The sequence below is a fragment of the Centrocercus urophasianus genome, unplaced genomic scaffold, assembly GCF_019232065.1.
Source record: "Centrocercus urophasianus isolate 14NV4802_14NV808 unplaced genomic scaffold, USGS_Curo_1.0 seq_11, whole genome shotgun sequence".
NCBI lineage: Eukaryota > Metazoa > Chordata > Aves > Galliformes > Phasianidae > Centrocercus > Centrocercus urophasianus.
Window position 1 is genome coordinate 3,225,245 of NW_024884253.1, and position 23,111 is coordinate 3,248,355.

The 23,111-nt window shown below is 41.8% G+C and overlaps 2 protein-coding genes across 6 annotated transcripts in view; one reads left to right on the forward strand and one right to left on the reverse strand.

Moving 5' to 3' along the window:
• The window catches only part of TRAPPC9 (trafficking protein particle complex subunit 9), a 475,345-nt gene that overhangs the window by 20,517 nt on the left and 431,717 nt on the right, over positions 1-23,111 (forward strand). For all 5 annotated transcript variants that reach the window (XM_042809120.1, XM_042809123.1, XM_042809124.1 and 2 more), the window contains 2 exons: positions 2,647-2,863; positions 4,683-4,826. In XM_042809120.1, the coding sequence (XP_042665054.1) occupies positions 2,647-2,863; positions 4,683-4,826 (361 nt within the window). The remainder of the gene's footprint in view (positions 1-2,646; positions 2,864-4,682; positions 4,827-23,111) is intronic.
• LOC122155274 lies at positions 9,946-13,384 on the reverse strand. The gene is made up of 2 exons (XM_042809126.1): positions 11,934-13,384; positions 9,946-11,768 (listed from the first exon to the last, which is right to left on the reverse strand). Exons 1-2 carry the CDS (start codon positions 12,750-12,752, stop codon positions 11,199-11,201), a joined length of 1,389 nt encoding a protein of 462 aa, XP_042665060.1. The 5' UTR covers positions 12,753-13,384; the 3' UTR covers positions 9,946-11,198.

Here is a 23,111-nt window from a genome sequence, read left to right on the forward strand (position 1 = left end):
GTGTGTTAAACTTGTACAAAATTACGAAGCTAGGAAAGGTATTTGTGATGCTGCACTGATAGTGTGCTGAATGCACACAGCCCTCCCTGAAATAATTAGTTGGTGTATCAGTGTGGGATTGTTTTCTTGTTTCTTTTAAGCCCTTGAGTGGTGACACTGACCTATTTGTGCAGAGGGAAAACACAGTTTTGGTGTCTCTGTTGACAATGAGGCACAGCTTTCTGCAACTGCAAAAAATAAAGGGAGTAGCTTTGAGCGACAAGTGGTGCCAGTGTTGAAAACTTACTCAAATAAGGTAAAAATAAAAACTTTTAAGAGAATCTGTTGCCTCTCAGCTGTTTCCAATTAGCGTGCGCTCACATCTGTAATGCTGTCATGGCCTTCTGTCAGGGAGTGTAAAGACATGACAAGGAACAATGGCTTTTAAGCCAGAAACCAGTAGGTTTAGCTTTGATATCAGTAATTCTTCACTGTGAGGGTGGTGAGGTGCTGCCCAGCTGTGCATGCCCCAGCCCTGCAAATGCTCAGGGCACTGGATAGGGCTTTTGGATACCTGATCTAGTGGAAGATGTCCATGCCCATAGCATGGGGCTGGAGCTGGGTGCTCTTTAAGGTCATTTGTAGCCTGAGCTATTCTACGATTCTGTGATTCTCTTCCCATCTTAGCAATTTAGTTTTCTAGACATGTGTGAATACTGACAGTATTTTGTACTTGAGAAATAGATTTGATAACTTATTTAAGCTTTTCTGACTCTAATACTTGATCAAAATGGCCTTTTCAATTCTGCTGTCATTTGTTGTATTTCACTAGGTTTTTAAAAATGACATAAATAGAGGGGAAAAGAAGTTGGAGCAGCTTCTCTGCCTGAATGGGTGAAATAATGTAACATCTCGTGTTCTTCCTGAATGCTGGCTTTTCAAGATTCTGATAAACTGTTCTTAAACTGATCTGTATTTCATTTTTGTGCCTTCTTTTCTTTCCAGCTGCATTTTCAGCTCAGTACAATTGCCTTTTTACAGCTCCTGTTACAGGATTGGTCTGTTGTATGGTTGTGCTGTGGTTTTGCATCGTGCAGTCTTATGTCGTAGGGAAGTAGCAACTTCAGCTGCAGAAGCTGTCTGAAGCTTGCCAGAATGATTTGCTAGTCTGTCTGTGTCTCTGGATCTTTTGAACTACTAGGATTTGAGCTGTCAGATAGGGTCATGGTGCTCTCTGAAAACTCCCAAGCTTCTTTGAGCATTCTTTGTGACACAGCCTGAAATTAGTGGTGACTTACAGAAACAGTTTTCTCACGATTTTGTAATGATGTCAGCATTTATGTGATTTAAAAAATGTTTTGAAGCTTTATGAGTATTTCTGTAAAAGTCATTAGTGTACCTATAATCTTCTGACATTCAGAGTCTGAAAATGCCTGCAATTATTGGAACAGCCTGCCCAGGGAGGTGGTGGAGTCACTGTCCGTGGAGGTTTTGTAGAAGCATGTGGCAGTGATGGGCATGGCTGAGTGAGCATGGTGATGATTGATTGATTGATGGCTGGACTGGGTGAACCTTGTGGTCTTTTGCAACCTGTATGACTCTATGTCATTAAACAAAAAATTGAGATTGATGCTTTTCGTTTTGAAGAATTATGTGCAGAAATTCTGGTTTGTGTCCATCATGTTATTTTTCTGTGAACTTTGTCATCGTAAATGCCTGTAAAGCTGTTAACATACAGAGTAACTCTTAGTAATATTTGATATTGCTTTTGTTTGTGCATGTTCAGTATCGTGCACTAGGTGTCATCATTGATCCATTCTGAGAACTCTACTTGTTACTGGATCACAGAATCACAGAATGGCCTGGGTTGAGAAGGACCACAGTGATTATCTGGTTTCAACCCCCTGCTATGTGCAGGGTCACCACCCACCAGACCAGGCTGCCCAGAGCCACATCCAGCCTGGCCTTGAATGCCTCCAGGGATGGGGCATCCACAGCCTCCTTGGGCAACCTAACTCTTATTCATTATGAGAAAGGAGCAATTGCACCGGCCCTGTGCATATATATTGGCAAGCTACATGCTTGCCAACTACAAGCTATGGTGGCTTACCAAGTTTGTTTGTACTTGAAACCTAATGGGGCTTGACCTTTCACTGAATTCTACCCCATTTGTTGACAGTTTGCACAGATATGGTATCATGGTACCAATATTTTGTGATTTACGAGATCAGAGACTCATAAAAACTGAGAGTTTAGGTTTGCTGTTGAAGTGGTTCAAACATTTAACCTGATAAATCAGTAGTTTTTGGAAGTGGTGTATTTTTATGTTCTTATCGTGCACCTGAATATCATGCTAAGTATCACCCATAAGATATGAAACTCTAGCTATTTTCAGCTGTTTTGACTAACTTACACTTCATAGTACTGATAACTAACTAAGTTGTTCAGAAAATGCATCCTTGCTGTTCTTGTTAGCAGATGAACTTCTGAAGCAAGCTGAACATTTCCTGGCAGTAGGGGTTGGCATGACTGGCTGTGTGCAAACATGCTGGCCTTCTGTGGTGGAGATGCCTATTACATTTTTTCTTCTTTTTTATTGTGTTACTCAGTAACATCCTTGAAAACTGTGTTGAATTAAAAACAGTTCCATTTTCTCTTCAATTTCAGCTCTCAGAAGAAGAAAAAATCCAGCGTTACAGCATTCTTTCGGAGCTGTACGAACGAATTGGTTTTCACCGCAAGTCTGCTTTTTTCAAGCGTATCGCAGCAATGCAGTGTGCTGCACCCAGCATCCCAGAGCCTGGGTGGAGGGCCTGCTACAAATTGCTTTTGGAAACTCTCCCTGGCTATAGCTTATCATTGGATCCTAAAGATTTCAGCAAAGGTAAATGTCTCTGGGGGAGCATGCGTTTGCTTACGGTGTCACTCAGGTGGCTTTATATTACTGATTTCCTTGAGAAACATCAAATAAAACCCAAATCCTTTACCTATCCAGAAAGAATTGTGGCAAACAGAGTAGCTCTTCAGAACAGCACCTTTGCTTTTTGCTGGTGTTGCTTTTGATAGTTTGGAATTTCTGAGAGCTGCTGCTGAGTGTATTGCTGCGTTCCTCTGTTTGTAGCAAATGTGTTTTATTAATGTGAGCTTCTCTTCTGCTGTTTCAAAATGTCTTTGTGATTTTATGCTTGTCAGTACAAGAAAGGTCATTTTATTTCAGTGTATTTTTTAATTATGTGCTTTCAGCTTTGTGTTTGAGAAATTGTATTAATTTCAGTATGGCTTATAATCAAAGAATGAAAGATTCTTTCATACTTTTATACAGAGACACACTCATACAAATATAGATGTAATTACGTGCGTGTGTGTAAGCTTGCATTTGTATCTGTAAGGTCAAATATGTCATGTTTCTCCACAGATTAAATCTGTGTGATATTATCTATAAGACTAGCTTTTAAATATTTAAACAATTTTAAACAATTTTATCTTTTGAATTGCTATTTTTTGGCATCTATTAAAAATAAAGAAAAACCACAATAACAATCCAACAAAGCAAAACCAGCTCATAATAATAAGTGGCTATTCCTATAGTTGCTAAGTACTGTCTTTGCTTTCTGCAAGCTTTTTCATACTGTCTGCCACCATTCTTCAGGTAAGCTATATTTGAACAAGCGTTGGCAGCTCCAAAAGTAGTGCCTCCTATTTATTTCCATGGAAACTGAAGGAAGTTTTTCACACAGAAGGTGGTGATGCACTGGAACAGGTTGCCCAAGGAGGCTGTGGATGCCCCATCCCTGGAAGCATTCAAGGCCAGGCTGGATGTGGCTCTGGGCAGCCTGGTCTGGTGGTTGGCGACCCTGCAGATAGCAGGGGGTAGAAACCAGATGATCATTGTGGTCCTTTTCAACCCAGGCCATTCTGTGATTCTATGATTATTTGATAGAGTAAATTCTCATGGACAAAACACTGTTTTTCAGCTTAGTCACTAACATTTGCTGATTTGTGTGGATGAGTTGGTTGACACTCTTCATTTTACAGTGTGACAGCTTCAGCTGGTGGCTGTCAGGAACGTGGCTTGTCTTTCAGGTCACTTCCTGAAGCCACTGCTGAAATGTACCACCCACCATTCAGCATTGAATGCATTGGGTGCCATTTTTTTCACAAGGAGGAATTCAGTTCCACACCTTTGTTTCATATGCACTTCTGTGTCAGATGGCATTTTGTCAGACTTCCCCTCTGCCGCCATCAGCTGCATGGCAACAGAATGTAACAAAATACAGGCATGGCTTGGTCTTTAGACTTGGGATTAGTCCTTCCTTAGATTTAGGAAATGCTAAGTTTGGATGAAAATGAAGTTTGTTGCATGAAATCTCATGAATTTTTGGTTCTGAAAGTTCAAAAATTGTGCACTGTGTTTTTTCTTTACGAGAAGTGTTAACTTTCTGAATTCCAATGATAAATATAGACAGTAGACAAGAATATATAAAAAAAATTGCTTTACATTTCAAAACAGAAGTAAATCCAAATACCTTGGTTTTCCTGTCATTTTGAGTTCAAGCTTTGGGTTTTGTAATTATTGGTTCTGTTGGGTGATTTTTATGTATCGTTAAGTTACTGCTTAATATGTACAGGAAACCAAATAAAATTGTTTATTTTATGACTTCTGCCTTAAGAATAAATAAATTAAATGACTGTTCACTTTGTAGGAACTCACAGAGGATGGGCTGCAGTGCAGATGCGTTTGCTTCATGAACTAGTATATGCTTCAAGAAGAATGGGCAATCCTGCCCTATCCGTCAGGCATCTGTCTTTCCTTCTCCAGACCATGCTGGATTTTCTTTCTGATCAAGGTATGATTTTTAAAAAAGTTATCTGTGCTTTATTCTGTAGTGTTTTTGAAGTGTACTTCATTTGAGAAGTAATGGAAAGGACAGAAATTAGAGGATTGCTTGCATTGTGTAGCTGTTTGCTGGCAATCAATCAAGTGTCCAGTGTTAATAATTTCAAATATTGCAATATTCTGACCTTAATATATAACATCTAACTAAAACTTTCTTGAATGTTTTCCATCTGCAAATTGACTGCTTCAGTGCTTGATTTCCTCTGTAAATATTAGGTGTGTGATTGGAGAGCATAATTTGTGTTGTGGATTAAAAAATGTGAAGCATTAGAAAATATTAGCAGCAGTGAAGAGATTGAGAATAATTGGGAAAGGAAAGAAGAGTCTGCTGTAGTTCTGCTGTAGGTTTTCTGAATAAACTGATGGAGTGGATGAGCAGCTGTAAGAGACTCTGGAACACAGGTGATCTTCTCTTTATCAGTCAAAGGAAAATGCTTTAAAAGTACCACTTGGACCTGGTGGATCAATGCATTGCTGCAGGACTGGGGTCATAGCCAGGGATATTGGGCTTCGTAGAGAAACCTGTCTGCTGGGAACTGATTGGATCCATCTGTATGAGGACCTTCACTGGAGAAAGCTTGAAAGTTGCCACGGGAGGAGAATCTTAGTTCACCCAACACTTGAGAAGAGCAGGAAGGAAGATCCGGAGAACTTTAAGACTGTCAGTCTGACCTTGGTACCTGGGAAGTTTATAGGGCAGATGTCACATTTGGAAGAATCAAGTGAACATGCACAGCCAGCATGGGTTTGCAAAAGGCAGATCCTACCTAACTTGATCTCCATTACAAGATTACTCACTCAGTAGATGGGGAAGAGCTGTGGGTATTATTTACCTCAAGTTTGGTAAAGTACTTGACGCAGTTTTCCACAGTATATCCTGGAAAAAGTGTCTGCTCATGGCTTGGACAGGTGTACGGTTTGCTGGGTAAAAAATCTGCCTGGCTGGCATTGCTCAGGAAGTCCTGGTGAGCAGAAATTAATTAATTTGTTGGCTGCTCACTAGTGGTGTCCTGGGGGTGCTGTTTGACAGCTGGCTGAGCGTGAGCCAGCAGTGTGCCCAGGTGGCCAAGAAGGCATGGCACTGTTCAGTACTGTTTAGTTTTTGGTCCCTTACTACAAGAAAGATTCTGAGTAGCTTGAGCATATGCAGAGCAGTGATGCTGCTCAAGTGACTAGACAGCAAGACTTGTGAGGAGAGACTGAGGGAACTGGGTTTGTTTAGTTTAGAGGAGGCTAAAGGGAGACCTCGTGGCTCTCCACAACTACCTGCAGAGTTTCTAAAGAAGAAGGTGTTGGTCTCCTCAGATCTAAAGCTGAAGGTCTGAAGTTGTGTCAGGGGAGGTTCAGGCTGGACATTAGGAAGAATTTCTTCTCGGAGAGTGTGGTCATGCATTTGATAGGGACTGTTCAGGGGAACAGTGCTGTCCCCGTGTTCGGAGGCATTTAAGAGATGTGTGTCTGTGTTGTCTGTAGTGATGGGACTTGGTATCATTAAATGGATGGTTAGACTTCAAGGAAGGTCTCTTCCAATCTAGATGATTCTGTTGGAAAGCATGCTGGAAAGATGTTTCTGATGGAAATTGAATTCAGCATGTTTTTCTCTCTTTATTGCTTTCAATAATGAGCAAATGTCACTCCTTGCTGACTTCTGCAGCAAGCATTTTGCTGGGAGCCTACTAATAAATTCCCTTGTCTGTTTAGTGGATCAAATCAGTAACGGAGGAAGGAGAACTGATAAACTGAAATAAATTATCTGTCTGTAAATGTTACTTGCTGTTAAAAGGTCCTTTGATTTTTCTAGGCTCATAAGGGAAGTTTCACTGTTGTTTTTTTCTTAAGGATGGAAAATTCCATTGCAGACAAGGCTTTGAGCTGTTCCATATATTTCCACCTATAATATTGCTATTCCCAAATCTTAAAAAAGTCCAAAGAACTTTTTTTGTATTTGCCACTGAGTTTTGAATCTCCTGAATGTTGGCTGGATGTTAGGCTGCCTCTCTTTACAATGATGTGTTTTTTTCTTAAATAGAACACACTTCCTATTTTATAGCTTGTAATTGGTGATGTATGTTAAATACTACACTTAAATTTCGGGTAGTTAGCAGCTCATCTTTAAAAATAAAACTAATGGAAGTGAAAACACTGAATGAAAGGAAGTTGCCAGCTAAACATTTAGCACTGGAACATAATCCAGCCCTTTTCTGTCTTGGGATTTGCTTTGTATGGGCAGAAAAGGAATATTCCCTTACTCTAGTTTGTTAATCTGATTCTATTCATTTGTTAGATCAGCTGAAATTGAGAAAGTGGGACTTCAGGAGACAGAAAAACTTGATTTCATCTTTACTACAAGGAGAATTTAAAGGATGAGGATGAAATTTAGTGGTTACAATGAAAGATCTAATAATTAGAAGGTCTTGCTTCTATTCACAGAACACAAATACATTGTCAAAACTGGTTTGTGTTTAAAACACAATTTTCCTGTATTTGAATTAATTGAATGACACTGATAATTATTTTAAAAACAGAACTTTTGTATATAATCACTGGGATTAGAATTTCCAACCATGGAGCCTGGCAAATCTGAATAAAAGTATCATCAAGTAAATGGGAGATGTCAGTCATTATTTTAACAGTATGGAATTTGAGAGTCTGATTTAAAACTAAGCTATTTCAGTACGTAAATCTGTAAAATGCAGTCTTGTGGTTAGCAAAAAGAGAAATCAAATTGTGCATTAAAGCTCTGTGATCTCAAGCCATTATGTTTTAGCAAGCCCTTAAGAATCACTCTTTCTTTAAATAAGAATTAAAATAGGCAATTGCAAAATTGCTCAGAATTCATTCTCTCTCTTTGTTATAATACTTTTTGAAGCATAATACTGTACAGTTCACATTGAATTTAATTTGGATAAGGTCAGATGCTTGAGAAACTGTTTTTTTGTTTTGTTTTGTTTTTAGTTATGGATAGTATCAACAGTACTTAAGGATTGTAATTCTATTGCCAGCAAATGATTCTGAGATGACCTATCTCATGATGGCTTGCCTAAACACATGGTTACTTTGCAACAGCTGTTATTGCTGTGTGAGCTACCCATGCAGAATCCACTTACAGATAACGTGTGTCTCTCATGCAGGTTTGGATTCTTTCAGGTTTTCATGGTTTTTCAACTCCATTACACCTGCTTCTTTGCTAACTTTTCTGGTGGCAAGGATGTAAGTGCACAGAAGTGATCTTTTCTCTTTGTTCATGGTGTGGGATGAAATGCTTCATTCCTTTCTTGGTGGATTTCCCTTCTTTAAACGTCATCAAAGTTACTTATTTGGGAAATAATGTACACCTCTTGGTACCTCTTGTCATACCTCTACCATTAAAATCTACCTATTCTCTAATTATTTTTGTGCTTTTTAGACTTCTAATGAGATGACAGACTTCACATTTGAGATCTCTGCTGATCTATCTCTTGTGTACTTCCTTTATCAAGTGCAGTAGTTCAGTTATTCTGCCTTTTGAACCTGACCTCAGCCCTCTTCATACCCTTTTCAGTATTCTTCCAGCCAACTGCATTGTCAGCACAGATACTTCTGCAGTATTAGCATGGCCTTCAGTGTCTCAACATTTCTATTCTTCCGGTCTTATCCTTCTCTGGATTAGGATGATAACTTTTTTTAGTAACAGAAGCACATTGGCTAACTACTTAAGGAATGTCAGCATGGCCTCTCACGTATGTGTGTAGACTTTTCAACACCAGAAGCAGAACAGTGGGCATCACGTAGTGCAGAGTTCTCAGCTGTGGGCATCAGAGTCTTTCTATGATGACCTTGTTTTTAGTCTTCTCAGATGCAACAGTGACCAAAAATTAAAAGGCTGAGTTCCACAGCTATGACTACAGAATGTCTTTTGGTCTGGAAGATAAGGCACACTGGTTGGTTCAGTTTTGTTGATCTAGTTAGCAAAACTTTCTTTGCTCCCTGAGTGTAAGATTTAGAACAATTTTAGCTTATTTATCTTTCCACACATACCATGATGAAACTTGTTTTAGCCCTATCAAACTGCAAAAGATGTCATTGCAAATACCATTTAGATACAGACACTCTGCAGAGCTGTTACTCTAGCCACTGTCATGGATTCACTGAAGTGTAGGAAATCTTTAGTGAAAATCTTAAGACGCTTCTCTTCAACCCAAGGACAGATAAGTGCAGATAAGTCCTGCATGTGATGAAGTGCTGAGGGGATCACTTTGCCTTGACTGAATATTTTCTCTTCAGAAGCAAACCTTATTAACAGAGTTGATCAGTGTCCATTAAGAAGAGTTTGTGTGTGGATTTTCAGTTACAGTGTGTATGACTTCTGTCTTCATAGAAGCACTGCAGAAGAAATACCATGGATTGGTGTTTTATTTCTTGATCAGGGACTGTTTTTATGGTTTATGTCAGATAGTGCCTGCATGCCATGAGTGCCCATAATCTGTAAAGTGATAGGAACGTAGTTCTATCTAAGAAAAAAAGGCCTTGTTACTTCGAGAGGTCTTGTATTGATTTTTCAAAAATATCACTAGTTGTCTAGATTTCATAGACATGATTCTAAGTCCCATGGTGCCAAGATTCTTTCCCTGTTGCAGTACTGGCTGTTGCTTGGCAATTCAGAAGCACATGATGTGTTAACCTATGACATGCAAACCTTCAGGGTTTGTAAGTTTGGCTGTTTTCTCCTGAAAATAATTTCTCACTGTCCAGAAAATGCTTATTGTCACACTGTGCTAAGATAATCTTCTGTGATAAGAATTTCTGCCAAAACTTAAGCTGAATTCTCTTTCAGTTTCTTGAGTTGTGATGGACTTATTAGTGTTGGCTGGGCACCATCCAACTTTGATGGGCACCAGCACTTCATGCTTTAACAGCTTTGGGGTTGTTGTAGTTGGAAGACCATGGACTGCATGATATCATCTACCTGGACTTGTGCAAAACATTTCACACTGTCTTGTTGAAGCCTTTCGCCTGCGAAAGACCTCATACAGGTGTTCGCAATCGTTAGGGACTCCTCGGTCTGTCCATTTACCCAAGGTGCACACCAATGTGGTGGAAGGTAAAATGGCGTTTATTTGATAGCGACAGAAACTTATATAGCTTTGTACATCTTCGCCTACGCCCCCCTGACTTCGCATGAGATCACAACTTCCCTATCTGGTTACCACTAGCAACCACCCGAAAGGTGGAATGCCTCAGGGCTACTACTTGACCAATGGACATGTGGAATGTCTTGTTTCTCCCTTATTTGGTCTATCCTGTTCTTCTCCCTTATCTTCAGGTCATTTGTTGTCATGGTTTCCCAGGGGCCGAGGGGCCCCTGTCAGCCCTGTTCGACTACATTTCCCCCTCCCTATGCATAAGCGTAACTACTACATTCTGAGAGGACCCTAACCGCGTACACCCGAAATCCCCGCATTGCGCCTATACATGCCATTGTCCTCTCAGTTAAGCCTTGCCCCGTTACATCCCGATTCGCCAAATAATCCTACCCTAATAACCCTATAACCTATAAACCTAATAATCCTAATATCTTAAACGTGAGTTCTATGTAAAGCTATATATTCCATTCTCTCAATGCTGATTCGTTCATCTTGGCATTTGCCATATGAGTCATTTGTATCAGCACACACTATACTTATATCTGTAATATACCTATATATCTATATATAATATGACTATAAGCGTAAAGTGTATTAATATTAGACCTAATACAACTATAACTGAATAATGAATAGAGTTAAACAGAGTTAAACATTCCCGTCGCATTGGTGGACCATCCCAGAAGCACTTCCCATAAGTGGTGTTCTCCGTCCTTCTTTACTCTCTCTAGGACACGATGGATCTCTTCTGGGTCCTGGTGAATGGTGATCAAGGTTTTCGGCCCATTGTCTCTGTCACGTTTCAGGATTGGTGCAGGTCATCATGTTGCAAAAGCTTCCTTACCAAGTTCCTTCCTTGGTAAGCCAAAGCGAGATTCATCCCACTTGGAGTAGGTGATAGGTCTTTAATCACCGTGTAATTATCCTGCAAGAACTGATGTGATGTCACGACACTTAATAATTAAAGCCACATCCTACAATACTAGTAAAGTTATAGACAGAGAGATTAGAGATTAGAGTGATTGCTGATAGCTCTAGTGGCACTATCTGTGCCCAATATATACCAACATTGTCTCAGGTACCTGTTGGAATGTACCTCAAAAATGATAAACATTTGTTCAATAACAAGGCAGATGTCTCAGGCTTTGAGAGCATTGCTCTCACAAACCAACTGTATGGAATTAATTGTTCTCCAGGCCTCAATCTGGCCACCTGTCCCTGAAGGGAAACCATTCTGATGCCCACAATGTATACTGCACTGGCTTAAGAACCATGCACATCAGATTTGTTACATGAGGAAAGAGAAGGCCTGATGCTGTCAGGACTTCTAATGCATTTAAAGTGAGGGATGATTTCAATCCCCATTTCTCTGCACAATCTATCAGGTGTGTGATGCCTTTCAGATCGAGGGATACCCCTCCCGGACCTCTGTTATCATTCCCTTCTGTCAGGAAGGTCTCTAGTGCTCTTCCTTCCTCTATCAGGCTAGATCTAAACTTCCCACAATCTGTTAGTGCATCTCTCTTAACTCCCAAATGCAGATTCACCTCTCTCCTTTCGCTATCCTTTTCAGTCACAGCTGGAAGCTGCGGGCTCCGCACCGCTCCCACTGTGCCCATCTCCCTTTGATCATACACTGACTGTTGTAGAGGCTTCTGATTGGTTGCATGCGCACTCAATTTTGTAAAAGGATATGTGGGTCGAGTCAATGGGTCTGAACACTGTGGCAGAGAGTGGGTCCGGAGACTGTCGTTATTTCTTTCTCCATCGGGTGCAACCTGAGCAGAGGGCGCCGGCCGGACGCCACCTACTCCTTCAGGCGCAATCAGGGTGGACAGTGCTGGCCGGACACTGTCATCCCAGCGCCTGTAAGCTACATCGCTTCCCTTTCTCTCTGCTTTTTCTTCTACTACCTCTCTAACTTTTGACCAATCCGTACCCGAGCCTTGCCCGCAGTCCCCACCCCCCTGGGTGTTACTGCATTCCACCTCCTGAGAGGAGACAGCAAGTGTCCCATCCCAGCTCACTATTCCCCCTGCCCCTACAGGTGGTGTTAGGTTACACAGAGAAGGATACAGCGGTTGTCCTGGATACGGCTGGGGAGTTTCAGCGACCTTGGATTCCTGCACTTGAGCCGTTTTGCAAGATGAAAGTGCAGACAGTTCAGCGCAGTCTTCTTCTACTTCTTTATGCGAAGCTGGAGCCGAGGGGGGAGCAGAAGGGGGTGCCGATGGTGCGGACGAGATGTTAGTCGCCATAGCTGAGGGCATATTTGCGGTGTTCTCTTCCTCAGGGGAGCTGCAAGAAAGTACGCTTCCCGCTCCGTTTCTCACGGTGTTATTAAATTCGAAGCCCATCATAACGCGCGCAGCCGTTTTCCCTTTCTCCTCATCGACCTGAGGCTCGGTATTGCGCTCTCCTGTAGGATCTGTGGGAGAGACCTTCCCTCCCCCTAAACCCAACCAAAACTTCGCCTGTTCAGATGTAACCTGTTCCTCCCGCGCCGCCTTCAGCGCCCCCAAAACCAGTCCCCAGGATTTCAATTCTCCTGACTTCCCGAGTACCATCGCCCGCTGGGAAAGCGCTGCGGTGATGGGATCCCAGGACCCCGGGGAATACAAATCTGAGGGAGATGTAAGCAGTCCCTCCTTTTGTAAAAGGGACAACATTGCCCCTATTTCCTTCTTAGAAGGAGAAGTTTTCCCGCAGTAGGTCTTACACGCGGACGAAATCACCTTTATGACGGCCTCCATAGTCCCTCCACCGGGCGTACTCCCGCGGATCTCCACCGGGCACTCTCCCGCGGATCTCGAGACCACCGGGATCCTCCTGCGATGGTCTCCTGGGTCCTCGGCAGGTTAAGCAGGCTCGCGCGCAGAGCCCCCCTCCGACGCTACCCAGCTTCCACTCTCCTAAGCCGCAGCCCCCTCTTCTAGGGTCATCGTCTCCTTCCCCAAGGGAGACGGAAGAGAGCAGGAACGCCACGCCGCCTGTGGCCGACCACTATTCCCTAACGATCACGTCGGGGTCACCAGATGAAGCCTTTCGCCTGCGAAAGACCTCATACAGGTGTTCGCAATCGTTAGGGACTCCTCGGTCTGTCCATTTACCCAAGGTGCACACCAATGTGGTGGAAGGTAAAATGGCGTTTATTTGATAGCGACAGAAACTTATATAGCTTTGTACATCTTCGCCTACGCCCCCCTGACTTCGCATGAGATCACAACTTCCCTATCTGGTTACCACTAGCAACCACCCGAAAGGTGGAATGCCTCAGGGCTACTACTTGACCAATGGACATGTGGAATGTCTTGTTTCTCCCTTATTTGGTCTATCCTGTTCTTCTCCCTTATCTTCAGGTCATTTGTTGTCATGGTTTCCCAGGGGCCGAAGGGCACCTGTCAGCCCTGTTCGACTACACTTGTATGATATCCTTGTTGCCAAGTTGGAGAAAAATCAATTTGATGAGTGGACCACTCTCTGGATAAGAATGGGCTGAATGGTTGCACCCAGAGAGTTGCAGTCAGTGATGTCCAAGTGGAGACTGGTGATGAGTGGTGTTCCTCAGTGATTGGTGTTGGGACTGGTGTTATTTAACATCTTTGCAGGTGATGTGGACAGTGGGATCGAGTGCACTCTCATCAAGGTTGCAGACAATACCAAGCTCAGTGGTGCAGTTGACACACTAGAGTAGATCCACTAGATGCCATCCAGAGGGACAGGCTTGAGAGTTGGGCCCATGCCAACCTCATGGAGTTCAACAAAGTCCTGCACCTGAGCTGGGACAATCCCAAGCAGAGATGCAGGCTGGGCAGAGAATGGCTTGAGAACAGCCCTGAGAGGAGAAGGATTTGGGGATGCTGGTTGATGAAAGATTCAACATGAGCCAGCAATATGCAGTTGCAGCGCAGAAGGCCAACATTATCCAAAGTTGCAGTGCTGTTCCCTTTCTTACCTGCTTAGAGACTGCAGTAGCAGGAGTTCTGGAGAGCTAAAGTTCAAATTTTCTTTCTTTTTTAGTTTGAACTACTCACTTGCCTTTGCTCCCCTGCTTGCTATTTTGCTTGTCTATTCCTGTAGTTCTCTCCCTTCCTCTCCACTTTTCCTCCTGTCCTTCATGTATAGGACACAAGCAGCAAGATAAGTGTTAGAAATAAAAATTTAGATAAACAAATAAGAATGCTTGGTTTTAACATATGCAACTCTTTCAAGTTTAATTCTGCTATCAGAGAAGAGCAAGTTCCACAGAAGTGAAGAAGCTAAATGGAAGAAATTTTACAGTGGCATATTTGCTGGTAGCACAGAGACCACTTCAGGAAGTCGTAGATTCTCAGTGATGGCATTCTCCTACTTCTCCATTTAAGTAATTCCAAAATGATGAAAAATGTGTGGCTGGTTAAACAAAATAAACAGCACAGTTGAGGAAAATGGGATTTACTCTTTAAAAGTGGAAGTTATGTTCAAACGTATACAAAGAAGAACACCAACCCTGACAAGATATGGACAGAAGGGGAGCCTTAAGTACAAGAACCATTTTGAAGAGCAACTTGCTGTTGTTCTGCTGAAACATAATAATTTTATTTTAATTTGCAAGTAATGGATTTTTAAAACTACGCTTATTCTCTATTTAAAACTGCAAATGGCAAATGAATCTCTGTTTTTTTTTTTTGTTTTGTTTTTGTTTTTTAAGACTTTTATGTAGGATGGAAGTTCTGACTAAATGAGGTGGCTGTCTTCAGTGTAGGTAACTGCATCCAGGTCATCCAAGCCATCCCACTGGCTTCTGTGACAAGATGCATCATTCCCTTTAGGCAGTTAGCTAGCTCAGCACTGACTGCCTGTCTGTCTCTCACCCCATCACTGAGGCTTCTTTGAAGCAATTCTGGAAACAGAATTTCAATCTTTGAACTTATCTGGAATTCAGTAAGGTTATAAGAAACTGTAGTAAATAATAGTAGGCACATGTAATAGAATGGAGGTGAAACATCTTTGAAGTGTGACTTCTTTCTTTTCAAGTGGTGGAACATTTACGTGACTATGATTCAGCTAATATGGCATTCCTGAATGCCAACAAGAACCCCTTCATGGGCACTGATGATTTAGTGGTTGTAAAAGAGAGGAAAGAAACAAGTGATTGAGGTTATGGTGTGGAGGAAAGAATGGAATCAAGAGGTGTAGGCTTCTGCTTTTTGACACAGTTGTAAGCTGTTAGGAAACTGGCAGAAATGGTAATAGTGGTTTTCTGCTGAGCCAGTGTTATTTAGAAGAGTTTCTAGGGTAGTTCTGATTGGGATATTGTGTTTCTTGAGAGTGGAAAATAAGAGGTACTGTATTGGAAACCTCTGAGAAGGTCTGCTTATGCTGTAAATAGTTTCAAGAAATCAATTCCCTAAAGTGTGTGTAATGTGGGCACCAACTGTTTTGCTCTACAGCTTCTCTCTTGTGCTGCAGCAGTCGTTCATATAGACATAGCCTGTCAGCAATTCACAATATTTTATAGTTGTAAAGAATGTTGTTCCTTAATACTATATTTAATTTAGGACAGCACTTCCCCTAGGATCCTTTATAGTACATAAATTAATTTTTAGAAGGATAAAAGTTATTGATTTCAAGGGCTGAAAAGAATGAAACTTTAATCAGACTAAACAGAAATTATGATGGAAATGAAATTGATGCGTGCTTCTGAGTTGAGGTGAGGTTTACTTAACTGACATTACTGAACTGGTTTTAATGTGCTGCATTGTATTTTCATTGACAAAGTGCCTGCAAGATGTAATTGTGTAACCAGTAAATCTTTTAAATGCTTGGTCTGAGAAAGTTAAAATTAACTGATTTCAGGATGGAGACTGAAATGTGCAGTATAATTTCAGAGGGAATATTAACCGCAGCATGGTAGATTCTTAGCCAGTAGATGGAAATATTTTTACAGTTTCAGTGTAATTCCATGCCCTATCTGTACATATGTGTGTGTATATATAAATGTAACTGAACAGACCTAGCACCTCGTGTTTGATAGCCATGACACCTGGAAACAAGCAGCGTCCCCCAGGGGTCTGCCTTGAGACCAGTGCTCTTTGACATCTTTATCAATGACATCGATGACAGAATCGAGTGCACCCACAGCAAGTTTGCTGACAACACCAAGCTGAGTGGTGCGGTTGACACGGTGGAAGGAAAGGATGCCATTCAGAGGGACCTCAACAGACTTGAAAGGTGGGCCTGGGTGAACCTGATGGGGTTCAACACAGCAAAGTGCAAGGTTCTGCACTTGGGCCGGAGGAATCCCAAGCATCCATACAGACTGGCAGGAGGGGTCCTTGAGAGCAGCCCTGTGGAGAAGGACCTGGGGGTCCTGATGGGTTAAAAGCTTAAAATGAGCCAGCAGTGTGCTCTTGCAGCTCAGAAGGCAAATGGTGTCCAGGGCTCCATCAGAAGAGGGGTGGCCAGCAGGGACAGAGAGGTGATTGTCCCCCTCTACTCTGCTCTTGTGAGGCCCCATCTGCAGTACTGTGTCCAGGTCTGGAGCCTCCAGTACAAGAAAGACAGGGAGCTGTTGGAGAGGGTCCATAGAAGAGCCACAAAGATGATCAGGGGACTGGAGCACCTCCCCTACAAAGACAGGCTGAGGGAGCTGGGCTTGTTCAGCATGGAGAAAAGAAGGCTGCAGGGTGACCTCATTGCAGCCTTTCAGTACCTAAAGGGAGCCTACGAACAGGAGGGGAATCAACTCTTTGCAAGGGTTGATAACTGCAGGACAGGGGGAAATGGTTTTAAGTTGAGGGAGGGAGATTTAGGTTGGATGTCAGGAGAAACTCTCTCTTTACAGAGAGAGTGGTGAGGTGCTGGAACAGGCTGCCCGGAGAGGTTATGGATGCCCCATCCTTAGAGGTGTTCAAGGCCAGGTTGGATGGGGCCCTGGGCAGCCTGGTCTGGTATTAAATGGGGAGGTTGGTGGCCCTGCATGTGGCAGGGGGTTGGAGCTTCATGATCCTTGAGGTCCCTTCCAACCCTGGCCTTTCTGTGATTCTGTGATACAATATGTTTGAATGAAAATATGTGTTTATAAAAAAAGAAAAGCTTGAATGTAAATGCTTTCTGACTTATTATAATAGGAGTTCTGTGAAGTAGGAGGAAACTTCTTAGAAGCCACTTATCTTACAAATCAGGGTTCTTTGCATAATCAGATAAATAGGACACGGATATGTACCATACATAAGCCAGGTGGCCATGTTGTTTTTTTTTTTCTTGTGACTCTTCCATCTCTCTTGCAATACTGCAAAGAGTAATAATGCATGCTGCTGTTTAAGTTTTCCTGTACAAGGTAAGCATAAAAGTGAATCAGGTGAATGATATTCAGCGTTTGTTTGAATTTTGCTGGTTTTGGTCTAGTTCCCTTTTGTTCAGTTCTGTGCTGTACATCTTCAGCACTATTACATGTTCCTGGGAGTTTATCTGGAACACTGCATATTTTAAAATCTCTTTTTTATTCAATACAGAATAGAAACAGGAGGCTAAAACTCTCTGGGCTTATTTTACTCATTTAAAAGCTCACTCTGTAATTGATGTTTTTTAAAGGAGCTGGCTTATTAAATAACTAAACTCTAGAACAGCTTTTTCAAAAAGGTGTAATTTTCAAGACACCATAGTCTTTTGGGCTATTCTGAAACTTGAGATTGCTGTGAGGAAAAGCAAAATGCCAATAGAATGTAATTTCAAATAATAATCTGCATATCCTTCTGTGATTGAATATGCTGATTCAGATGGCAATTCAGTGAATTTATCAATTACGAAGTGGAACAAATACATGAGATTAAGTAAACTAGTAACAAAGTCACCAAGAGGAATAAAATTATTTTCCGTAGCACAAAATATGAAGACTGACACTTGAAGTCAGTGTTATATGAAGGCCTATTATAAGGTGGTTCAAAATGTGTAGTATTACAAAACAAACAAACAAACAAAAATCTTTTGTAGTTTACTCACTTTAGTCTTCAGTTCAGAGCTGTGTGTTACACTTGTTGATAAAGCACAGAAAAAATCTCTAGGCTTTACCTTATCAAAAGTCTTAAGAGAAACAGGAAATTGGTCATTAAAACTTGCAAGCTTGTTTGAAGTCAGTCATAAATATAATGAAGTTTTCAAGGTGTACCACAAAATTCACATTTTTGTGGGCAGTTTACTTGGCCTGATGGCTGCACGTCTGTCTCATGTGTCTCAAAGCGGGAAGTGAATCCTAACCCAGGAGCTGGCAGGTCTCAGTGAGGGGGCTTTAAACCAAGTCTGAAGGGATGAGGGGTTAAAACATGGCTTGCTAGAGGTGAGCCTGAGGGAACCTCCCGTGGAAGAAAGGTTTGGCAACCTGTGGAGAATACAAAGAAGCTGTTAAGACATGCAGGGAGAAAATTAGAAATGCAAAAGCTCAGCTTGAACTCAACTTGGCCACTGTAGTAAAAGAGAACAAAAAACTTTTTAATAAATATTTTAATGGTAAGAAGAGAGCTAAAGAGGATCTTCATCCTGTAGTGGATGTAGTGGAGAACGTGACCACTGAGGATAAGGAAAAGGCTGAGGTTCTGAAAGCCTTCCATACATTTGTCTTTAAAAGTCAGACTAGTTATCCTCAGGGTAGTCTACCTCCTGATCTGGAAGTCTGAGATGGGGAGCAAAATAAACCCCCCCATGATTCAGGTGGAGACAGTTTGAGAATTAATAGTTCACCTGGACTGTCACAAGTCCATGGGGCTGGATGGGATCCATGTGGAGATGCTGAGGGAGCTAGAAGAGGTGATTGCCAAGGTGCTTTCCACCATCTATCAGTGCTCCTGGTTAACCAGAGAGGTCCCAAAGGATTGGAGGCTTGCCAGCGTGTTCCCCAACTGCAAGAAAGGTCATAAGGAGGATCCAGGAAACCACAGGTTTATGATTTGCCTGGTGGATGAGAGAAAGGCTGTTGATGTAGTCTACCTAGACTTCAGCAAAGCATTTGATACTGTCTCCCACAGTATTCTCATTGAGAAGCTGGCAGCCCATGACTTGGACGGATGCAGTCTTTGCTGGGTAAAGAACTGGCTGGGCGGCTGGGCCTAGAGAGTGATGGTGAATAGAGTTAAATCCAGCTGGAGACTGCTGAGGAGTAGTGTTCCCCAGGGGTCGGTATTGAGACCTGTCCTGATTAATATCTTTACTGATGATCTGGAAGAGGGATTGGGTGCACCCTCAGAAAGTTTGCAGATGAGACCAAGTTGAGACAAAATGTTGATCTGCCTGTTGGTAGGTAGGCCCTTCAGAGGGATCCTGGATCAAGGGGCTGAAGCCGTTGGGATGAAGTTGAACAAGACCGAGTGCTGCATCCTGCACTTTGGCCACAATAACCTTAGGCAGCGCTACAGGCTTGGGGCAGAGTGGCTGGAAGACTGTGTAGAGGAAAAGAACGCGGGGGTATTGGTCAGTGTTTGGTAGAACGTGAGCCAGCAGTATGCCCAGGTGGCAAAGAATACCAATGGCATTCTGGATTGTATCAGAAATAGCATTGCCAGCTGGAGCAGGGAGGTGATCATCCCACTGTACTCAGCACTGGTGAGGCCACATCTCAAGTATTATGTTCAGTTTTGGGCCCGTCAGTACAAGGAAGACATTGAGGCCCTGGAGCATGTTCAGAGAAAGGTAACAAAGCCATGAGGGGTCCGGGGCACAATCCTTATGAGGAGCAGCTGAGGGAACTGGGATTGTTCAGTCTGGAGGATTCCCAGGGAAGACCTTATTGCTTCCTACAGTTCTCTGAAAGGAAGCTGTGGCAAGGTGGGGGTTGGTCTCTTCTCCCAGGTAACTAGCAAAAGGATGAGCGAGAATGGCCACAAGTTGCACCAGGGGAGGTTCAGCTTTGATATTAGAAAAAGACTTCTCTGAAAGAGTGGTCAGGTGCTGGAATGGGCTGCCCAGGGAGGTGGTTAAGTCACCATCTCTGGAGGTGTCCATGAAACTTGGAGATCTGGTACTAAGGAACACTGTTTAGTGGGCACCACTGGCAGCAGGTAGGTGGTTGGACTAGATGGTCTTAGAGGTCTTTTCCAACCTTAATGATTCTGTGATTCTTTAAACAATTAAAGTGTCCTTTTCTCAGGAAAGAGGAGTCTCTTGGTATCACTAATGGAGACACTGAAACTTTGAGTTGTGTTGACTCTGTCTTTGCAGGACAGTATAGTAGGGAAGAAAGGACCTACAGAAATCGGTGCGTTATTACCTTCTGTCTTTCTATGTTTCTTCTACCTAAAACACAAATTGAGAAATAAGAGTGTGTAAGAATTACTTCGTTGTATCTGTTAATATTTACAAAACCTGCTTTGTACAGAAGCAGCTTGGTAGCAATTGTCCTTAATTTTTACATTGTTATGCAAGTTACCTTTTCTTAATTTGCTACACTTCATGTTAAGGTGGATCTTCTGGTATTTCTTAACATAGGATATAATCAATATTTCTCAGTGAATGACACATTGGTTTTGTACGTGCAAAGTATATTTTGATATGTTGTTCAAACTACAGACATCTGAAGTTACCGCAGTGACAGCAGAGAACTAAATACTGAAATTTTAATGTCATTTGTGAACTCTGACTTCGGTTGTGTCAATTTTTCATGAGATTTTATCTAAAAGCATTTTTATGCTAGGTGTGAATTTCAAGCTCACTGTGGCATAATATTATACATTTTATATAATTGTTAGGGATCCTGTAATAAAAGACCATTGTACGTTTAGACTGTCTCCATTCTTTTTTCCTGGTGCTGTTCAGAAGCAGGCAATGTTATTCTTACACAGACAACTTCTATATTTTGTCTGTATTGAATATGTTTTCCTCTTTTCCTCCACTCCTCCAAACTTAGGAGTAAAGGCAATCATTTCTCTTTCACAGGTGAACTCTTACACAGCACATAACCGAATCCCTTTGCACTCACTGTTGTATAGATGGAGCCACTTTGCTGCTGCCTGTGATAATCTATTCATGAAAGTGGGTCTTAGTCACCAAGATCTCTGACTAGCATAGATTAATTTTATTTTCCTGCTGTATTTGCTTTTTCATGTCAGACTGTGAAGTTTACTAGTTTCTGCTGTATTTAGAGATTTATTTTGCTTGATTTCTCAAAGAAATAGAACTCGTACTATATGCTGTCTACCAGCGCCTTTCTGTTTTTTTTTCTTTAAGAGTAGCCATTCAGTGTGTGGACAAAACATAGTGTGGACAACAGGTCAGAGATGTCAAGTTTGTTCCAGTTTCATAACTCTTGTTTGTACACATAAAAGCTAAATGCTAACAGTGCCTCAAGAGACAAAGGCAAAAAGGCCATTAGATCTGACTTTCATTTGGTATGTTGACATCCAGTTGGCCAGTAAACTTGCATGTGATTCCTGTATATCTCATGTCCTATTGAATAGAGGTAGGAGACTGAAGTGTAGCTGTTCAGGGCAGTGTGAAACCATAGGTGTGTGGTGAAACACATTGCAGTAGAGAATATTGGAATGAAAGCATAGGATTCATTGGGTTGCTCGGAAGGCAGTTTTCATTTCACTTGGAACATTACCTTTTTGGGATAGCAGAGTGGTGTGCAGAATATGCAGCTAAGTCATTACTGTCCACCTGCCTCTATCCCAACTAGAATTTGAGGGAGTGCTTGAAAGATCATGAAGACCTTTGCATATGACCTCGTGATTAACTTCAAGGTAAAAACAGTTTGTAGTGGCTACACTCTGAGTATTCACTTTCTTCTCCAGCGTTTGTGAGACTCTTGAAGTATTTTGTGCACTTTCAGAAGTTCTTTTTTTCTTTGAAGGATCAGCAGTGCCTTGGCAGCAGGGTGGTGCAGAATATCTCCCCAGCAGCAGGCACTGACTTTGTCTTCTCTAGCTGGAAGATGGCTCATCAAGCAATTTTCAATTTTGTGAAGGGAAAAATCTATCTTTATGGGTGCAGAAATTACCATTTCTCTTTCATTTTCTACTGTCAGACTGTCTGTCTTCTGCCTTGTTACTAGCAATTTGTCAGGGAGATGTCTGACACTTCGTTCCTAAGAGAACTGGGTAGGCAGCTGGCTGCCACCTTGTGGGGCTGACTGCTGCATGAGGTCTCCTCTGACTTCTTCCTGAAATGCCATGTGCTGTTTTCAGTGGGAAAGGAAAAGCTCAGCCAGCACAAAGAATCCTGGGTATGAGTTTTTTTGTTAAACCTTCCATTCGGAGTTTACCACCAGGGGTTATTTTGGAGTCAGAAGGTTTTTAGCTATTTGTTTCTCTACTTTCTTCTGTAATATTTTAGTGAGTTGCGTAAGGAACCAGAAAAGCATTTGTCTTCCAGTTGACAGATCATACATAAACTGTTCTCTTTCTTTGTTCTGCCTTGCTGTAGGTTATTTTGCAGGGGACAGATTAACTTCATCAATACAAGATCAGCCAAGGATCCAACACTATGTTTTTAATATTTGATTCAATTTTAGAGGGTAATGACTGTGACTAAGTACAGATGTTCTACATTTCTTCAAGTGTAACAGCATTAAGGCATACAATTAAAACAATTATATTCTACAGTTTTTCTGTTATCTGCCAAGACATGAAATGCTGTTTGTATGATATGGTTAAATTGTGATTACCAAAGTGCTTAAAAATGTTCATATATAACTGACCTCCTTTCCTGCCCTGTTGAGATTTTTTTTTTTGTGACATGCTGTGAAATGTTCTTCACATTATTGTGACACAAGCAGAAAGACTTCCTTCACATTCAGTGGCTTTCAGTCACAAATGGTATCTAACTGTGCAACTGAAGCTTCCAGTTTTTTGTGTTCTCACATTAGAAGAAGACTCAGAGCAGGTTTGGGACAAAGCCAATGTTGCTTTTGTTGACATTAAATGATTAAATAAAAAATTACCAAGAATGTTGGTGGACTTACAAAATCTTTAGTTATCAGAAACAACAAGAAAACGGTAATGGAAATAATTGTGCAGGAGACAGGGCGATTGTAGTGTGAGGTTACAATAAGCAAACTCAAAGTATGTGCTCAGTAGTGACTGTGGCATTCGCAGACTCAAAGAATGGCTTGGGCTGGAAGGGACTTCTAGGATCATCAGGTT